At 51.2% G+C, this 17088-nt stretch overlaps 8 protein-coding genes across 8 annotated transcripts; 4 read left to right on the top strand and 4 right to left on the bottom strand.

Annotated features, from left to right (window-relative positions):
• Positions 1 to 51: 51 nt before the first annotated feature.
• Positions 52 to 2337, bottom strand: N7468_008450 (uncharacterized protein; the record flags this gene model as incomplete). Its single annotated transcript, XM_058477746.1, has 6 exons — positions 52 to 409; positions 469 to 635; positions 807 to 1163; positions 1214 to 1584; positions 1639 to 2116; positions 2167 to 2337. 6 exons carry the CDS (start codon positions 2335 to 2337, stop codon positions 52 to 54), a joined length of 1902 nt encoding a protein of 633 aa, XP_058328091.1.
• A 1115-nt stretch (positions 2338 to 3452) lies between these two features.
• N7468_008451 (uncharacterized protein) lies at positions 3453 to 3796 on the top strand (the record flags this gene model as incomplete). The annotated part of the gene is made up of 2 exons (XM_058477747.1): positions 3453 to 3470; positions 3575 to 3796. The coding sequence occupies 2 exons, from the start codon at positions 3453 to 3455 to the stop codon at positions 3794 to 3796; spliced, it is 240 nt and encodes a 79-aa protein (XP_058328092.1).
• Positions 3797 to 3803: 7 nt separating this feature from the next.
• On the top strand, positions 3804 to 5361 carry N7468_008452 (IQ calmodulin-binding motif protein; the record flags this gene model as incomplete). Its single annotated transcript, XM_058477748.1, has 4 exons — positions 3804 to 3917; positions 3982 to 4887; positions 4945 to 5090; positions 5142 to 5361. The coding sequence occupies 4 exons, from the start codon at positions 3804 to 3806 to the stop codon at positions 5359 to 5361; spliced, it is 1386 nt and encodes a 461-aa protein (XP_058328093.1).
• A 227-nt stretch (positions 5362 to 5588) lies between these two features.
• N7468_008453 (uncharacterized protein) lies at positions 5589 to 7070 on the bottom strand (the record flags this gene model as incomplete). Its single annotated transcript, XM_058477749.1, has 3 exons — positions 5589 to 6474; positions 6528 to 6795; positions 6848 to 7070. 3 exons carry the CDS (start codon positions 7068 to 7070, stop codon positions 5589 to 5591), a joined length of 1377 nt encoding a protein of 458 aa, XP_058328094.1.
• A 131-nt stretch (positions 7071 to 7201) lies between these two features.
• Positions 7202 to 8175, top strand: N7468_008454 (enoyl-CoA hydratase/isomerase family protein; the record flags this gene model as incomplete). Its single annotated transcript, XM_058477750.1, has 4 exons — positions 7202 to 7249; positions 7381 to 7677; positions 7719 to 7795; positions 7863 to 8175. The coding sequence occupies 4 exons, from the start codon at positions 7202 to 7204 to the stop codon at positions 8173 to 8175; spliced, it is 735 nt and encodes a 244-aa protein (XP_058328095.1).
• Positions 8176 to 8637: 462 nt separating this feature from the next.
• Positions 8638 to 10450, top strand: N7468_008455 (uncharacterized protein; the record flags this gene model as incomplete). Its single annotated transcript, XM_058477751.1, has 6 exons — positions 8638 to 9112; positions 9163 to 9399; positions 9459 to 9576; positions 9658 to 9898; positions 9948 to 10166; positions 10226 to 10450. The coding sequence occupies 6 exons, from the start codon at positions 8638 to 8640 to the stop codon at positions 10448 to 10450; spliced, it is 1515 nt and encodes a 504-aa protein (XP_058328096.1).
• A 2508-nt stretch (positions 10451 to 12958) lies between these two features.
• Positions 12959 to 14849, bottom strand: N7468_008456 (Amidase; the record flags this gene model as incomplete). The annotated part of the gene is made up of 6 exons (XM_058477752.1): positions 12959 to 13077; positions 13140 to 13224; positions 13271 to 13290; positions 13344 to 13796; positions 14405 to 14507; positions 14562 to 14849. The coding sequence occupies 6 exons, from the start codon at positions 14847 to 14849 to the stop codon at positions 12959 to 12961; spliced, it is 1068 nt and encodes a 355-aa protein (XP_058328097.1).
• Positions 14850 to 15223: 374 nt separating this feature from the next.
• Positions 15224 to 16798, bottom strand: N7468_008457 (uncharacterized protein; the record flags this gene model as incomplete). Its single annotated transcript, XM_058477753.1, has 8 exons — positions 15224 to 15276; positions 15344 to 15482; positions 15564 to 15601; positions 15651 to 16073; positions 16133 to 16213; positions 16269 to 16381; positions 16433 to 16537; positions 16719 to 16798. The coding sequence occupies 8 exons, from the start codon at positions 16796 to 16798 to the stop codon at positions 15224 to 15226; spliced, it is 1032 nt and encodes a 343-aa protein (XP_058328098.1).
• Positions 16799 to 17088: the final 290 nt, after the last annotated feature.

Consider the following 17088-nt stretch of genomic DNA (forward strand, 5'->3'; position numbering starts at 1 on the left):
GCTGTAGGGGCCTGATAATTCCGACACCCTCACAGACATATTGATGTAAGACTAGTCTTCTTTGGGCTTTGGGCGTCGCCCTTGATCCCAAGTATAGTAGAACTCTGGCTTCCACCACCAGACAACGAACAATGAGATCCCGTGCAGGCCACATAAGACACAGGGTAGAGCATAAACCCGGGCGGGATTAGAAAGACCGATGGTGTCAGCAAAAGCGGCGGGAACCAAAATGCTGAACACCGCTGGCAGCGGTGCGTTCACGACCCAGTATGTGATCGATAGCCAGTTCTTTCTATCGCTCCGGAAGATTGTGAAAAGTTGGAGGGATACAAACATCCAGAAAGGCACTAAGAGTGTGGGTAGTATGAGTGGTCCAATACCCATAAGTAAAGGAAGCGCGATGAAATAACTAAAGACAGAGCATTAGCGATTTCAGCGCCTATGGTCATCGGAAGTAAGGTATCCCACCCGATAATGAGAGCAGCAAAGGGAACACGCCACCAGGTTCTCCCTGGGCAATTCCCTTCAAAAGTACTCGAATAATGCTTCCGATAATAAGCGGCAGAAGTATCGTTCCAACCATCAGCGGTATTGAAATCTCGAAAAAGTTCGCTAGAGACCACGATTGATTGAGGCTGGAATCCACAATTGTCATGTTTGAACTGATTTTCATTTCCGACCTGGATCCATTCATGCTCGTCACGTTACGGTGAAATGGCTGAGGAGATGATATTTGGTTGATATTCATTCCCAAAAAACTCTTCTCAATTAGCGGGGCATTGAGGGTCGTATGGGCGATAACTTACCGTCACAAAGGAGAGGGGCAAGTATAGGGCAGCGAGAATCCCCAGGACCCCAGTGCGATGGGTCTGGAGCAGGTCAAGACTCTCGCGTAGTTCGCGACGTAGGACTAGAATCCTTTGTAGAGAAGACTCGACTTCATTGTGCAAGTACTCGATATCGTCCATCACCCGCCTTAGATGGGTGAGCTGGCTCGCCTCCTCACGCGTTCGGGGTCCTTGGATGGAATCGATTTGGTCCACTAATCGCTGCAGAGTGTGCTTGTTGGCCCTGCAGCAGTCTTTCATCACACAGCAGCAATCCTCCAGATGCCTGAGATATTGCAATTTACTCCCGGAGGGTCGAAGCCTTCCTTCATAGACCTGAATCAGTTAGCTCATGTCATCCACTCTCGGTATGCTTTCATAATTACCATATAATTTATCTCTTCCCACGCCTGTGCCGTGGAAGCAGTTAATTGGGCCAAAACCTCCGAACTAGCAGCCTCAAAGAGGCTTAAGGTATAAGAAAGGGGACAATGCGTGTGGTCTAAAGGCCGTGCGTAGAAATTACCGCTCCGTAACCTGGTTAAGGTATCAAAAGAGTTCACAATGGTAATCGCTCGTCGATTTTGTTCATATGCATCCGATGGAAAGATGAAATCTAATCTTTCAATTTGTGGATGATTCCCGTAGGGCCGGAAAACATAGACTGAAAGATCGTTCGCGTAGTGCGGAGCCTGGATCCACCTAAACTCGAATTTCAACGGCTTAGAAGGAATGGCATCCATGGGTGTATCAACTTCTTTGAGGTTTGATTAGCAGGTGCTTGAGGTGTTAGGTAGATCGGACACTGTACCATGAGATGGCCACTTGGGTTCCCACGGCGCGAGAGACAGCGGCTTTACATACAAGCTTTGCATGACCTCGCCCATTACCTCATCGCTCAGCGCCCACTGAGTCTGTAACATCCGTGCGGCTATCTCGCTCAAGGAAGAATAAGCCTGTTGGCGGCGCTCATAGCTCACCATGAATAGTTTGTCGATGAAAGAGAAAGCACCGTCGAGAGTGGTGGTATCAGTCGAAATAACGCAGATTTCGAACGCATCTGCCTCGTTCGTTTCTTCCAAAGTAAGAATCCGCTCGAAACACTGAGACCAGGTATCTTGTTTTGCACACATTAGTTCTGCTGCATGAGTCGCTTGGTACATGAAGACGCGTCTCGCCGTGTGGCGGTTGTGCCGTCGGGCGATTTTGCGATAGGTTTTCTCCAGGGACTCGTGGCCGGAAAGGGTGTCGGAAACCAGGTCGGGACTTATACTCCTATTGTGCCGTAACTTTACGGTTTTAAGATCATTGTCGACCGGTAGTGTCAGAGGGAACCCACCTTTATTCTAAGGTTTTCTGCAATCCATATCCCGAGTCTTTGGTGGATTTGTTGTTGGGGGCGCCGTTTACCTTCGTCATCAGAATGGCTACTTTGTGGAGGAAGGTCTTCCAAGTCAATAGTATCCACAAGAATGGGTGTTTCTTGCCCAGAATACGCTAGGTATGCCATGGTTGTGGTATTAACAGTGTTTTGGGGTAGCCAAACAAACTGGGGGTCGGAAGAGCACTGGTTGAACCGTAGATAGATGAGATGAAGGAAACATAAAAGCTGGAAAAGCCGGACATTCAAGGTCTGACGATTCAATAGTTTCACCAGCAGAGTTTGATGAGGCTCCGGCGCCTTGATTCTCAGAGATATCAGCCACCAATTATAGCCCGGGATTATCACCACACCTGCAACTTACCTCCCGCGTGCTAGCCTGTGATAAATCACGCATACACCGTGGGGCGAGAGGGGCCTGAGCTCCTCGTATCTGCGAGAAACCTCGTAAAGGGCACCTTCGCTGTACCCCATGGGGCCAAGAAAAGTTGAAAGTTAACACTAGACCAAAGCAGACTGCATTCTTTCGCAATATATCCTGTCAGTGAAGAAACGAAGTCTATAACTCTGCCCAATACTGTTTCCTCCGAGCCGGATCTCAGGAAAAATCGACCGACTGCAGCTTTGAGCATGAAATGGGTGCTCAGTGCGGAAAGATTCTCAGCCAGAATCAAGCCCCTGCTCAGCTTCGTATCGAGGGTCCAGTCAGCCGCAAGTTTCTAGTGATCATCCTTCTAGCCCTAAAATTCGGGCTGCTATTAATAATTGTATTGGGCAGAGATTCAAATACACCAGACACCCGCGTCGTGCTAAAGGCTTATTTCGTCTCATATTATCAGGGGTAGGAGGACTAACCCTTCCCGGATTCTACGGTTCCTCGATGTCTCTGCCTACGTGTCACGACACACTTGTTATAGTGATCAGGGGTGCCTCCCTAGTCTGAGAAGAAACTCCGAGGACGCTCGGACGCTGGTTATAATGATTCTCGCATCACCTACTGTATGTATATATCGATCCCACGGGAGCGCTAAATTCTCCCCGGGTCCTCTCCGGGTCCTCCCCGGGGCCCACACTAAATGGCTGACCGCAGAGGGAGCCAGGGGCGGGCTCCTTAGCAAATAGTGGCTGCACCACTAGCATTGAATTACTGTATAGCCAATTCACAGTCGTATTGGCCTTGGTCATATCCGCCTCGATCGTATCCAATCAGATAACGAACCCATAGTGATATAGGCTTCGCAATTATGTCGGCCCCCGTGGCTGTGCAGATTCGCAATCAATAGTAAGTGGCTAACTATAAACTCTCCGATACTTGAATAAGCCGTATCATGCTTTCATCTGTGAAATCGAGTTGAATCGCTATTAGTACTTGTGGGGATATATTGTGGAGATCTACCTGAAGCTCAACGCTACCAAACTTAACGCTTATCGGCTTATCGGATTCTCTTATCGCATCTTTATCGATGCGGGGAATGACCTGGAAAAGGCTCTTGATCTCAATGAATGCAAGTCTACGTCTTCCGCCGCAGCCGTCATGCTCAACCCAGGCTCCAGTATTCAGACGAAAGAGCTTTTCTACTCCTACTAAGCCCCTTATGCCAGTACAGACAACAACCTCATGCTCGGAGTCGAGCCCTACCACCGAGAAGATGGGGCCTTCTGTGAATGACGTCACGGATGACCCAGAGTACGCAGCGCGAACGATTCAGGTACAGTCAACAACAAACAATTCTGGTCTTCTTGAGGGATGGCACTCTGAAACAAGTTTCATAGAGGGTATTTCGCGGCTATCGAACCCGGCGAGAGCTCCGCGGGCTGAACCTCGCTGCATCTGCTCGACGGTCCATCGAGAGTGAAAGAGCTCATGACGATGACAAAGAAACAAGTGCCGCTCAAAAGAACTGGCAGCGCGCTGTTAGCGTTGCCATCCAGGCGGGCCGGAATGATGAGGATGCAGCCTCCGAGACGGTACCCAAGACAAACTGCCAGCCGTCCGCTCATCAAGCAAACCGCAAACCGACAGCAGCGAAAATGATGGATTTGCAGTATTTCCTAGAAATGGTCGACACCAAACACCGCCATGGAAGCAATCTTCGTGCATATCACAGCATTTGGAAGAGATCGCCTTCAAACCAGAACTTCTTCTATTGGTTGGACTATGGCGACGGGGTGAATGCTGAAGCGCCAAACTGTTCACGGGAACAACTTGAGAAAGACCAAGTCCGATACTTATCACCCGAGGAACGTCTTAACTACATGGTCACAGTGGATGAGAAGGGACTCTTCCGCTGGGTTAAGAATGGCGAGTTGGTCGAGACGAACAACAAAAAGTACAGAGATAGTCTTCAAGGGGTCGTGCATATCGATGATAGTGCCCCCCGATTCCAAGGGAATTCGATATCCATAGACACGACAACGGAAGGCGCAACTCTCGGGCAGACGCTGTCCTCATCTTCCTCGATGTCTTCGGACTCCTCTTCATCCTCAAGTGCACAGTCTCTGGCGCCGTCACAAACCATGCAAAGTCAGAAAAGTGATACCGGAAGCGGCAAGAACATATCCACGCAGGAAGACTACGAGCTCAACAAAGCAGTCGACAAGTTCGCTCGTATCCGGCCTGCAGCCCTCTATGATCACTTCGCCGCAAAACTCTCAAAGAAAGAAGACATGTGGATATTCGTAAGTGAGAGTGTTTAGCTTGTACCTTATCCACCTTCTAATCAAATTCATGCCTAGGTCGCCGATACGCAGTTTCGCATCTACATCGGGATCAAGGAGCCGGGTGGCTTTCAACATTCCTCCTTTCTGAGGGGAGGTAGAATCGCGGCCGCTGGAATGCTCAAAATTCGCCACGGCCAGTTACGAAGTCTAGCGCCTCTAAGGTATGGAATCTTGCATCAACGTTGACAAGGCATTCGGCTCACTGTATTTAGTGGTCATTACCGTCCTCATGTGGCCAATTTCCGTGCCTTCCACCGATCCCTCAAAGAACGAGGTGTCGACCTGTCCCGCGTCTCAATGAGCAAGTCTTATGCCACCCTCGCTGGTATCGAGGGTTACGTCGCCGCAAAACGGAAGGTTCGTAGTGTACAAGAGAAGATTGATGACGCAAAACAAAAATTGCAGCCAGGAGCTCAACAGGACAAATCATAAACCCAGATACATTGCTGATACCCCGGTACATTTAAAAAAAAATTTATATTCAAATATGTCTGAACCCAAGCCTATCCTCCATGTAAGCATGGATTTGGATGAATATTTTCTACCATTACCGGTGAAGTAACTCGACGTAGTGGTACAGAAACTTTGAATGCTGATCTGAAATTGGACTAGACGTCTTGTTGATAATAAAATAACCAGGGCCTTCGTAGATTGCACCGTTAAATCCGAGCCCGGAGTTTCGTCACAGTGTCTTCGAGAGGATAATCATGGCGCTTAGTCTTGCTCCGGACCCGCTCGCCATCTTCTGGTGTGATGTAGCGGGCTTCCACCGCCGGGTTATATCCTATGCTGGAAGCTTTTTTCACTTCCTCGTCTGTCAACTGGCGATTGGTCTTGCCGTCCGCTCTCTTATAAATCGTGACGACAACTGCTCCTCCCAAGCCCAGATTATGCTGCAGCGCAACACCGGTGTTTTGAACAAGCCGATTATTTGCCCATCCGCGAAGCTGCCAGGTTAGCTCAGCACACTGAGCGAGCCCCGTTGCACCAAGAGGATGGCCCTTGGAGATCAACCCCCCGGAAGGGTTGACAATAGGACCGCGCCCGCCGTAGGTAATGTCGCCCCGTCGAACCATTTCATGAGCCTTCCCTGGCTGCGCGAAGCCCAAGGCATCGAGTAAGAGGAGCTCGTTAGTGGAAAAGCAGTCATGCACTTCGCATACTTTGATATCCTCGATCTTCGCCCCAGCCTCCTTGAGGGCCTCTGCAGCTGCTTGGCGGGACATGTGAAAACCGACGAGGTCAATGGCGCTCTTTGAATAGACCTCGGGGCCATCGGTTAGGAGCGCCTGGCCCGCCATCAAGATGGCATTCGCTTTCAGATGAGGACGGGCATCGAGGAAACGCTGTGATACAATGACAGCAGCTCCTGCGCCGTCGCTTGTCGGGGAGCATTGGAGCTTGGTGAGAGGCCCATAGACCGGGGTAGACTTGAGGATCTCGTCCAACGAGTACTCCGTCTGGAACTGGGCATAGGGGTTCCTTTGCGAATGCTCGTGGGAGATTCGTGCGATCTCGGCGAAGTCCTCCGCCTTCGCTCCGTATCTAGAATCGCTGATTAGCTTAGTAGGGGTGGTTGGAGTCCGTCAGTTCTTTACCGCTCAATGTACTCTTGGCCCGCATTTCCAAAGTATTGGGCATTTCGCGGCGAGTCGTGCTTCCCATAGGTATCCTCCATCATGGTCGTCGAAGGGCCCAGAGGACTGGGCCTGTCATCCCAGACGCTCTTGATGGAGCCCGGGCGCATTTGTTCAAACCCGACGACGAGGACGCAGTCCGCCAGGCCGCCTTTGACCATGCGGCGTGCTAAATGGAGGCCTGTAGAGCCGGTGGCGCACGCGTTGTTTACATTATAGATCGGGATTCCTTGTTTTAACGGGTCAGCCTAGAACTCGGGCGAGATTGACCCCGTACACACCAGTCATCCCGAGTTGATAGAGAACTCTCTGCGTCGATGTCGTATCGCCGTAGGCATAGCACCCGATTCCTGTTTGGACTTCATCATAAGTGACTTGCGCGTCGGTAAGCGCCTTGACACACGCTTCGTACCCCAACTCAGGGTATTCGCGGGTCCGGCGAGGTTTGAGGAACTTCGTCAAGCCCACGCCGAGCACATATGCGTCGCTCGATGTATGAGCCATTTTGAGTCTTATTAGTCTTGTTATGTGTTTCCTTCCAAGAAACGGCCGACAAGATCGAGACAATTGGGAGTAGATAACATGGGGGTTTTGCCGAGGCGTCCGAGGTCAAGTCCTCTTTCCCCTCACTTCCCATGGTCGAGTTCATGCAGCCGATTCACCAGCCCCACAGAACCCCAGATGTGCGTACGCCGTAAATCACGGGCATTTGATACGGGAGCTTGGCGCGCGGCCCCGGATATCTCGTTGCGGGCACCGAGTTGCTCAAAAAACCCGCGTCAGACCAACTCCTTTCCTGCAACACGTTCGGCAGCTCTTAAACGATGGCCGCCTCACTGCAAACCAGACCCCCCCCCAACCAGCTTCTTCAAGCTGTCGTATCCCAAGCCAGGGATCCTCTTGGTCACAATCGACCGAGCAGAACAGCGGAACTCGCTCCCCTTCCGAAGCCCACTGGGAAGGCCACAACATCTTCAGCTGGTTCGATGAAGAGCCCACGCTCCTGGTCGCAATCGTGACCGGAGCCGGCGAAAAAGCCTTTTGCGCCGGTCAGGATCTCGTGGAACAAGCCAGCTCGCGCGGCAAACCCAAGACTGGCGCCGAGGCTGCGGTAATGAGCCACCCCCGTCAGGATTCAGCGGTCTCAGCCAGCGCCGAGGCAAGAAGCCTGTGCTGGCCGCTGTCAATGGATTTGCGTTGGGCGGAGGATTCGAAATATGTTTGAACTGGTACGTCGCTACAGATATGATACGTAACTTTTTTTTTACAGAAATAAGCTCTGACCTCCTGAGCCAGTGATATGATTGTCGCCTCCCCTAAAGCTCAGTTTGGACTGCCTGAGGTCGCGGTCGGGCTCTACGCCGCGGCGGGTGGATTGCCGCGCCTCGTCCGAATAGTCGGGCTGCCTCTGGCGTCCGAGTTCGCGATGACCGGTCGCAAATTGTCGGCGAAGGAAGCGCTGGACCTTGGGTTGATCAACCGCATCTCGCAGTCCGCTGGCACGGTCGTGGAGGAGACGATAGCCCTGGCGCAGGAAATCACGAAGAACTCGCCAGACGGCGTGATTGTGACGCGGCAGGGAATCCGCGAGGCGTGGGGGCAACGCTAGCGTGGAAGATGCCACATCTCGCACTCGCGACGAATATATGAGCAAGCTGGCCGCAGGGGAGAACTTCAAAATCGGTGTTGGTGCCTTTGCGGCGAAGAAGCAGCCCCAAGTGGGTTCCACCGAAGCTATAGTTGGGTTCTTATTGCATTTCCTGTATCTATTCCCCAGAGAGCCCTAGAGTACCCAGCGAACGATTATGAACCTTTCCTACAAACTTGCGCTTTAGAGCATCCAGCCGTGAAATAGAACTGGTACCCGCAGGTACAGTGTAAACTGCACAAAAGCAGTAACGAGTGCGGTCGCATATGATCGACAGGTTTCCCCAGGGACAGCTCTCGGACCGAGGAATCACACCCCACCTCCCAGAAACTCCGCAATCAAGTTGGACGAGCTTCCTGTCGCTTTCTTCTCAGGCAACCCCTGCTCTGCGACTGAAGTCCCCCGCATATATCCACACAGAAGATGATCCCAGTTATTGTGGGCGTCGCGGACGTCAAGAACAGGTCAACCGCAGTCGAAGATGCAAAGGAACCAGCCCAGCTCATGTTAGAGGCGATCCGCCGCGCCATCCAAGATGCGAGCCGGTCGCAGAGCACATCAGATAAGCTCCAGGCAAGCGTCGACAGTATTGATGTCGTGCGGACGTGGACCTGGCCGTATGCGGACCTGCCCGCCCTGCTAGCGGAGAAGCTTGGCGTCAGCACGAAACATCGCCATTATAGCGAGCATGGAGGGAATCAGCCCGCCAAGCTGCTAGACGAAGCCGCGCTGAGAGTTGCCAAGGGCGATAGCAAAGCTGCTGTGATTACAGGGGCTGAGGCTCTGGCTTCGTTGACGTCGTGCTTCAAGAACGGTGCCATTCCGCCCCCGGGCTGGACAGAGCCCTCGGAGCCCATAGAGGATGTGTTCTCACCCACACACAGAGATCTGAGCAAAGGTCAGCTTGGATGGGGTTGTGAGCGAGGCTGTTGTGCTGACTCGCTTTAGATATCGGGGGGCGCCACTCGGTGGGTGCGCCTATTCAAGTCTATCCGCTGTACGAGAATGGGTTCCGGGCACGCCGTGGCCAATCCATTGCGCAAAACCACGAAGAGTCTTCCGTGCTCTATGGGAATTTTAGCCAGGTGGCGCAGAATAATCCATATGCTTGGAACTCGGGCTCGAAGGAGACTGCTTCGTCTATTGGGACTGTATCAAAAAAGAATCGTATGATCTGTTTCCCATGTGAGTACCACTGTGTTTGAGAAAGAAATACGTGTCTTGAAGGCCTGACCGGGAGACAGATCCTCTATTGATGAACGCGTTCAATACCGTCAACCTCGGTGCAGCATGCATCATAACATCCACCGAGTTCGCCAAGCAGCTCCAGATCCCCGAGGATAAATGGATCTACCCCCCTGGGTGGAGCAGGCTTCAAAGAGAAAGATAACTGTAAGTACTTTGCAAAGGGCATCATGAAGAGCTCCCCCTGACAGGAAACAGTCTGGGAGAGACCGAACTTCTACCACAGCTCGGCGATCTCAGAGTCTATCGACCAATGTCTCAGCTCGAGCAATCTTTCTCCAGACGAGATCGACATTTACGACTTTTATTCCTGCTTCCCGATTGTCCCAAAGCTCGCTTGCTACCACTTGGACCTATCAATAACAAACCCACGGAAGCCTATAACAGTCCTTGGGGGCCTTACTTCCTTCGGGGAGCCGGGAATAATTATTCCATGCATGTAAGGAGATTCGCTTGACAGTTTAATAGGATAAAACTGACAACCAAAGGCCATCACTGAGGTCACACGGCAGCTGCGGAAGGGAAAGGGGCGAAACGCTCTCATACTCGCGAATGGCGGTGTCTTGTCATATCAGCACGCAATTAGTCTGTCAAGAGCAGCACCGAAGAAGGGAGGACCGTACCCAGATAGCAGTACTCTGCGAAGCAGAGCTGCTGAAATATACCCCACTATCGCTGAGGAAGCGAACGGTCCTGCTGTGCTTGAGGTATGATAGGGCGTGAAGCGCAGTATTCTCTTCTTCCTCGGAGACTGACTGGTTGCCAGACATATACTGTTGAGTTCAAACGAGACGGAAAGCCCAAAATGGCCTATATTGTAGGCCGACTGCGTTCAAATGGCCATCGGTTCCTTGCGAACCACGGTGACGAGAACACGCTCACTCGGCTTGTATCTGGAAATGAGGATCCTATTGGGAAGAGCGGTGTGGTATCGACCACCCAGGACGGGCCACGGAACCTGTTCTACCTTGATAACAGCTCGAAGCTATGAAAAGAATTATGTAGACGTGACGGATTTTATTTCGTGAAACCTCAGCTATCTAGGACGACCTTGCTGGTCTTATGAAGAGAAGTTGTCACCCAGAATCAAAATAGCGCCTTTGTAGATGACCCTCGCCCTGCAGCCAGTATTTCATCCGCCTAGTACCCACCCGGTCATTTTTTGCAGCTTTGGAGCCTCACCTTTACGAGTGGATACCAACCATGACATTGAAGTTGTGTCTTTCCAGTTGTCTGATGCAATCCCAACTGGTCTTCGTGTTGCGAGTTAATTAGGGAAATATTCGACGGAGAAGGCTTGCCCAAGCTAGTTTGATGTGAAAGAAAGTGGCTTCTTTGCTTGAGATGAGGAGGTTTTCCTAAGGAATTTGTAGCACTGCAGGTATCTCTGCAAGATGGGATGTGCCATGTGACTTATGCGCAGGACCCCGAGCCTGGAGGATCTCAATCAATAGTTGTACAAATGATTGGCCGGCATTGTTGCATGAAGGTGGTAGTAGATGGTTGAACTTTCAGTTTTCTGGATCGACGTCAAAGGCATTGGATACCCGTTCAAGATATGTAACGACGATCGGTTGGGCGCTTGACAAAGCCACCTCGTGGCGTTGGACCGGTGGTCCAGCTTGCCCGGCGCTTGGCGTTGGTTGTTGAATTTGCCAGTGTGCACTGAATGGACTTTCTGCCAGTATGGAGTTGAACTTGACTTTTAGAATCCAAAGTGGGGATTGATAGAATCAATTATATGCCAGGGTGGACGTGTGGTATTGATGAAGGAAACTGAGTCACAACCATTTAGGGTAGAAACGGCAAGCCGACCAAGAAGATTGGTGGCTCGAGCGAGATGTCGACAGTTTGGCTGGATGAGTTGTTATAGAGGTTCGGCTGAGCTAAGAAAACGCTAACAGGGCGAGTGGCAGCGGAGGCTGGAAGTGACAATTGTAGGCGAGAATCCTTCAAGGCTCCCGGTCATCCTGGCGCAAGATCAATCTGGATTTGTCCTGACATATGCCTCACTTAGAGGACATATGATGCCTGTCCAGAGAGATCATTGAACTAGACCGAGCCGAGAGAGAGGTCACAGAGTGACAGCGAGTGAAGGTCGAGCGGGTGATGATGGCAGACACGAACAAGAAGTAACCAGAAGAAGACGAGGCGCGGCGATGATAACTGCTCTCAGCCTGTATTGGCCGTCCTGGCACAAGACCAATCTGGATTTGTCCTGACCTATGTCCTGATAAGGATCATAGGATGCCTTTCCAGAAAGGCCATTGCACTAGGCCGAGGCAAGGGAGAGCTAATGAAATGAGGTTCACCGAAAGTTGAAGGAGCCATGATGGTACAAGTGAACAAGGAGGAATAAGGCTGAGATGAAGCGCGATAATGGTAACTGCTCTCCGCCTTTATTGGCCGTCCTGGCACAAGACCAATCTGGATTTGTCCTGACCTATGTCCATCAGTAGGACATAGGATGCCTGTCCAGAAAGATCATTGCACTAGGCCGAGGCAAGAGAGGGTTGATAGAACGACATGTGGTAGATTGCTAAAACGGATGGAGTGGGAGGCCGCGACGCGTTCGATCGCGTGTGGATGATGGAGGAAGCTGTAAAGAGATGTTGCAGGTCAGAAAGCTGCGGCTACATGCCAACAGGAAACGCAACATGGAGGAGAGGGGCATCAGGGAAACACGAACTTGATATCACAGTAGGCAGCGTGCTTGCTTAAGCCTATTCGTATATGGATGTGTTGGATGGCGTAAGATGGGACTCGTGGTTGATGAAGGAGCACGAGATGGTCCAAGCCTTTAGGAGGATGAAGAAGGAAAGAACATGGGGGTCGTTTTAAAAACAAACGACTGAATATATACCTGCAGAGGGACAAACAAAAATCACGTGTCAGCATGGAATTGATGGCATGAGCCGCAGAATATTTACGATGGTCTGAATTCCTGCCTGCTAAATGGTGTTGTGACAGAGCTGGTTACTGCGTCTATGCGAAATACTTGATACAGCAAGTACTGGTCCTGGCTAGGCAATCCGCGCAGGTGTTCTCTTATCCCGCCCTCTATCGTGATTCAATCAATTAGGTTCTTCTACTATGGCTGAGACTAGTCATCCAGTGGTAGGCTTGCAAGAATGTTGCCGGAAGCTTCCCTGAAGGAGGTCCTCATATAGTAACACCACGAATCTGATAATATCAGCTGCTATCGCTATCGCATAATCTGGATGTAATCATCTTTAATGATAATGGTAGCAAAAGTGGTGTGAACTATATTAGGTCTTACAAGGTTACCATACAACATTCAAGTCCACTTTCAATATCCATATTCTCATGCTGAAATAATATAAACTTCAACTTGTTGTATTCACAAGACATCCCCAGCGACTAGCAGAATTCACGTTCCATGAATTGACTGTCCTCATGTAGTACTGTACCCTTGGTGCTGTAGAATATCTTCGAATTCCAGTGCTGGGGCATATGAACAGGTCAATCGAATCGTCAATCATTGACTGCCAAGTACGTCCGCGACAGCTCGGGTAACATTCACAAGCTCCTCGTCTTGCATATTCCTTGTCACCACCTGCACACAGCATGGAGCACCTTCAATCTCATCTGGTTTGTCTATACCAACAGTTAAAAAAACCAAGCTATAAACATTCAATAGCTCTGCAGTTGAAACTTACAAGGTGGCTTGTAGTACACATCACGGACAAAAGGAGCATCGGCAGCCTTGTCCGCTTTTCCAAACGGAACGATGGAGGCAGGGTACTACGCAAATTAGCAAAAGTTCGGCACTATTCCTTGGTATACTCACATCCATCACATTCCATAAAACTGTGTATGGAACGAAACCGAAAACGTCATGTGGCTGGGCGGTGCCTTGGTACCCTGGCATGACAATCGCATCCACTTGTGCTTCCGTGATGAGCGCCCGGAACTTCTCTTTGAACTGGATTCGCTGGGCCCCCAGCTCGTATAGAGAGTCAATAGTCGGGGCAAATGCTCTTCCTCAAGATATTCATGCGGTAGCGCCGTGGAAGCCAAGGCCGGAATGGTAGGCTCTCCACTGGCAGCGATGTGCTTGAAAGCTGTTTCCTCTGGGTCCATAGCGAACATCCTGAATGCCAAAACCAACGCATCCCGAATAGAAGGTGGATTTAGGGCCACGATTTCATGCCCAGCTGCTTCAAGCTTCTTGACTGCTTCGTTCAAGGTGCGCTGCACAGGCGGGTGGATCGGGAAGTGGGAATCTTCCACAATCAAGCCAAGGCGGAACGTTGACTTGGGCTTCACTTCTCTCCACGGAGAGGAGATCACTGATGAGTCCAGTCGCCACGGGTCTGAATTGGTTACCAGCTTCATGAAAAGCTCTAGGTCGCGCGCGGAAACTGCAAGCGGCCCCGCACATGCCCTAATACCCGGCAGGCCCGCTCGACCAGAACCAGTCTGGCCACCTAAGGGGACTCGATCGGCGGTGGGTTTAAATGAGAAAGTACCATCGCATATTCCTGGGATCCGAATGGAGCCAGCGATGTCAGTTCCAACCCCTAGCACTGAGCCTCGCATGGCAATCAATGCTCCTTCTCCGCCCCGACGAACCGCCAGCGCATAGATTCAGGCGATGGGGGTTCAACGTTCGCCCAAAGACGTAGTTGTGAGAATCGGCCGCCTTCTGAATGTTAGCTCTTGAGATGACATATTCGTTTTGATGGGTCCGATACCATCATCGTTTGCGGAATATTAGTCTTGACATAAGGGATGGCGCCGAGGTTAACAAGGACCTCCACAATGGCGAGTCATGGTCAACCGGACCATGCTTAATGAAGGAAGTGAAGCCAATCGTTGATGGAATTCCCTTAATATTGAAACAATCCTATATTTGTGTTAGAAGAGGAATTCGTGGTACTCATAAGCCAAGTGCGTCTTGCCTTGAAGCTAATTGGCAGACCGTGGAGTGGCCCAACAACCTGCCCTGTTTTCGTCAAATGGTCGTCCAGCTCTTTCGCTCGGTTCAAAGCTCGGTCAAACAGAGTCTCTGTGAGACAGCATGTCTGTAGACGGTTACACATCATCGATCACCATCGGCCAAGGAACCCTTGACTTACCAGCTGCTGTGCAATCGCGGCGCGAATGCAGAACGCCTCGGTAACTTCGTACGCAGAGAGTTCTTGCTTGCGTATTTTCTCAAGAAGTGACGTGGCATCGTTGGTCTCCGTAATTTCAAGCTGCTTCTCAGACAAAAGACCGGAGCGCCGCGGTATATCGAGCACATTAAGGCTGGATGTCTCCGAAACATCCACGGTGTATTCGGAGGGCAAACGCCAGGCAGAGGGGATTTTATCCGCAGCCTCTGCTTGCTTTTTCGCGACCAGAGTCTCCCATGTTTCAACCATGTTGATATCTTCTTTGCTTCACGTTCTCCGTAGATATGCCGAGGTAAAAGAAGGGAGGTCTGGTTTAGTTGCTGGAGACGGGGAAGACAGCCTATTTATGCACAACAGTCAACCCCCAAGGTTTACCGTGATATCGACGGCACGCAATCTCTACTTCTACTAATCAAGCAGGTACAACCTAGATCATCTGTCATTTCATTGATAACTCGCAGCGACGTGATGCGCCCTATAACACAAGGCTCGTCCAATCATGGATAATTGCGCCGTCTCACGCCCCCTCAGCTGCCCCACTCGGCAAATCAGCCATTTTCTCCAGACTCCGTCAACTTATCTTTTCCACTCGATGTTGGCCATGAGACCCCTCCTCGGATCATTTAATCCATAGTAATTACTGCTCGGAATCGAACCGTTCCATTCACCATGGCATCTAAGAATTCGTTAGCTATTGGGCATCCCCCCGGGACCGAGGTCTATCAGTAGAGGGTCTGGCTTACCCCATGCCTCATTTGCCTTATCCAACGGGAAAGTCTGCACTTGACATTTGATACCTTGCAATCGGGTGAACGCGATGGCTTGTTCAGAGTCGAGCGCGTGGCCACTTGGCCATCCGTGAACGGAGAGACCTCGGGTAGTCTGCGCAAGGGGTACTTATGTTAGGGACCTTGGGAGAATCGGACAGGGTTGGAAACGATGGGAACGAAGAGAGGTACCCACCATAGGCCACATGTTTATCGGAACTTCATCAGAAGGCACTTTACACTATTAGTCCCATCCTACACCATAAATGATGTATCCACTTACGAGCCACGATAAGCAACTTGCCGAACACATCCAAGCCATTTAACAATGGCGCGATCGCCGCGGCATGGGGTGCTGTGGAGACGATCATGGTCGCGCCGCCCATCTTCTGCAATTCAGCTACGGGGTCTTGCGAGCTGGAATCGATGAAATGGTGCGCCCCCAGTTCCCGCACCGGCTTCTCCTTGTCGGCACCCCGCGAAATGGCAACCACTCGGAAGCCAAACTTGTTCGCATACTGGATCGCGAGATGGCCCAAGCCACCGAGACCTTGGACGGCCACGAGGGAGCCGGGCCGAACGTTCATTTGGCGCATGGAGTTGAAGACGGTGACTCCGGCGCACAAGATCGGGGCATACTCTGCTGCGTTCACATCCTCTGGGATGGGCACGCCAGCCTCAGCCCGAAGACTGCAATATTCAGCATCTGGTGCGAGTTTAGCGGACAGCTATCTTTCATAGCATGGACGAAGAAAGCGGGCTTACAGCCTCCGGACTTGGTAATGCCGTTGATCTGCTCGTTGGAGCAAGTTTGGAAGGCGCCTTTGCGACATTGCAAGCAAGTACCTATCGCAAATTAACAACCGTAAATATATCCCTTCGTTGCAGCGGGCACTCTTACCATCCTCACCGCCGTGCCACCCGCCGCCAATGCGATCGCCAACTTTCCAGCGGGAAACTCCATCGCCCACAGCGACTACTCGGCCAATAATCTCGTGGCCGGGAACGCCCGGGCTAATCTATGTTAACTGTAGCCTGGCAATCTGGCTGCGCCGGGATCCTTACAATTTTCCGCCAACACCGTTCGCCTGGGCGTGAGTATCGGAAAAGCAGACACCGCAAGCCTCTACCTTAACGAGAACTTCCCCGGCGGGGAGGGGAGAGCTCGAGCTTCGTAATCGTCAACGGGGCCCCAGCTTTGGCGAATTGAGCGGCCTTGTAGTGTGTTGGCAAAGACATTGCGGAAATGATGTTCAAGTATGAGTTCCAGGTGTTAGAGGGAGTGAAGATGATTGCGAAGAGTTGATAGCAGGAATCCTACCTCGTTAAATACTTTTCATGGGCTACTCACTTTTCTGGGTGCTCCCTGCTCGGTTTGTCATTCTTGCATCCGTCGCAGCTAAAGTGGGGTCGCCTGGTACTCGTCGCCATTCATTACTGGCTCCTCTTGATACGGTGACCTATGGTATGGTTGGACAAGTTGCTCCTCGTCAAACAGTCCAAACAGTATAGCGTGCAGATGGCATGTTTACCCGTCAGCGGCGGAGATAGAAAGAAGTCCGACCGCAGGACAACTCCCCACAAACACCGTCCGGCCATGTGTAACGGGCATGTACTATTATCTCCGCCCCCGCGCTATCAAGCTTGATTGGTTTGCCTTATTTTCTAGCGGATTTACTTGGTGGATTACTTGACCTCAGAATCACCTAGTTACGGCCATT

The sequence above is a fragment of the Penicillium chermesinum genome, assembly GCF_028974085.1.
Source record: "Penicillium chermesinum strain IBT 19713 chromosome Unknown utg000006l:1.0-2335141.0:1.0-2336784.0, whole genome shotgun sequence".
Lineage (NCBI taxonomy): Eukaryota > Fungi > Ascomycota > Eurotiomycetes > Eurotiales > Aspergillaceae > Penicillium > Penicillium chermesinum.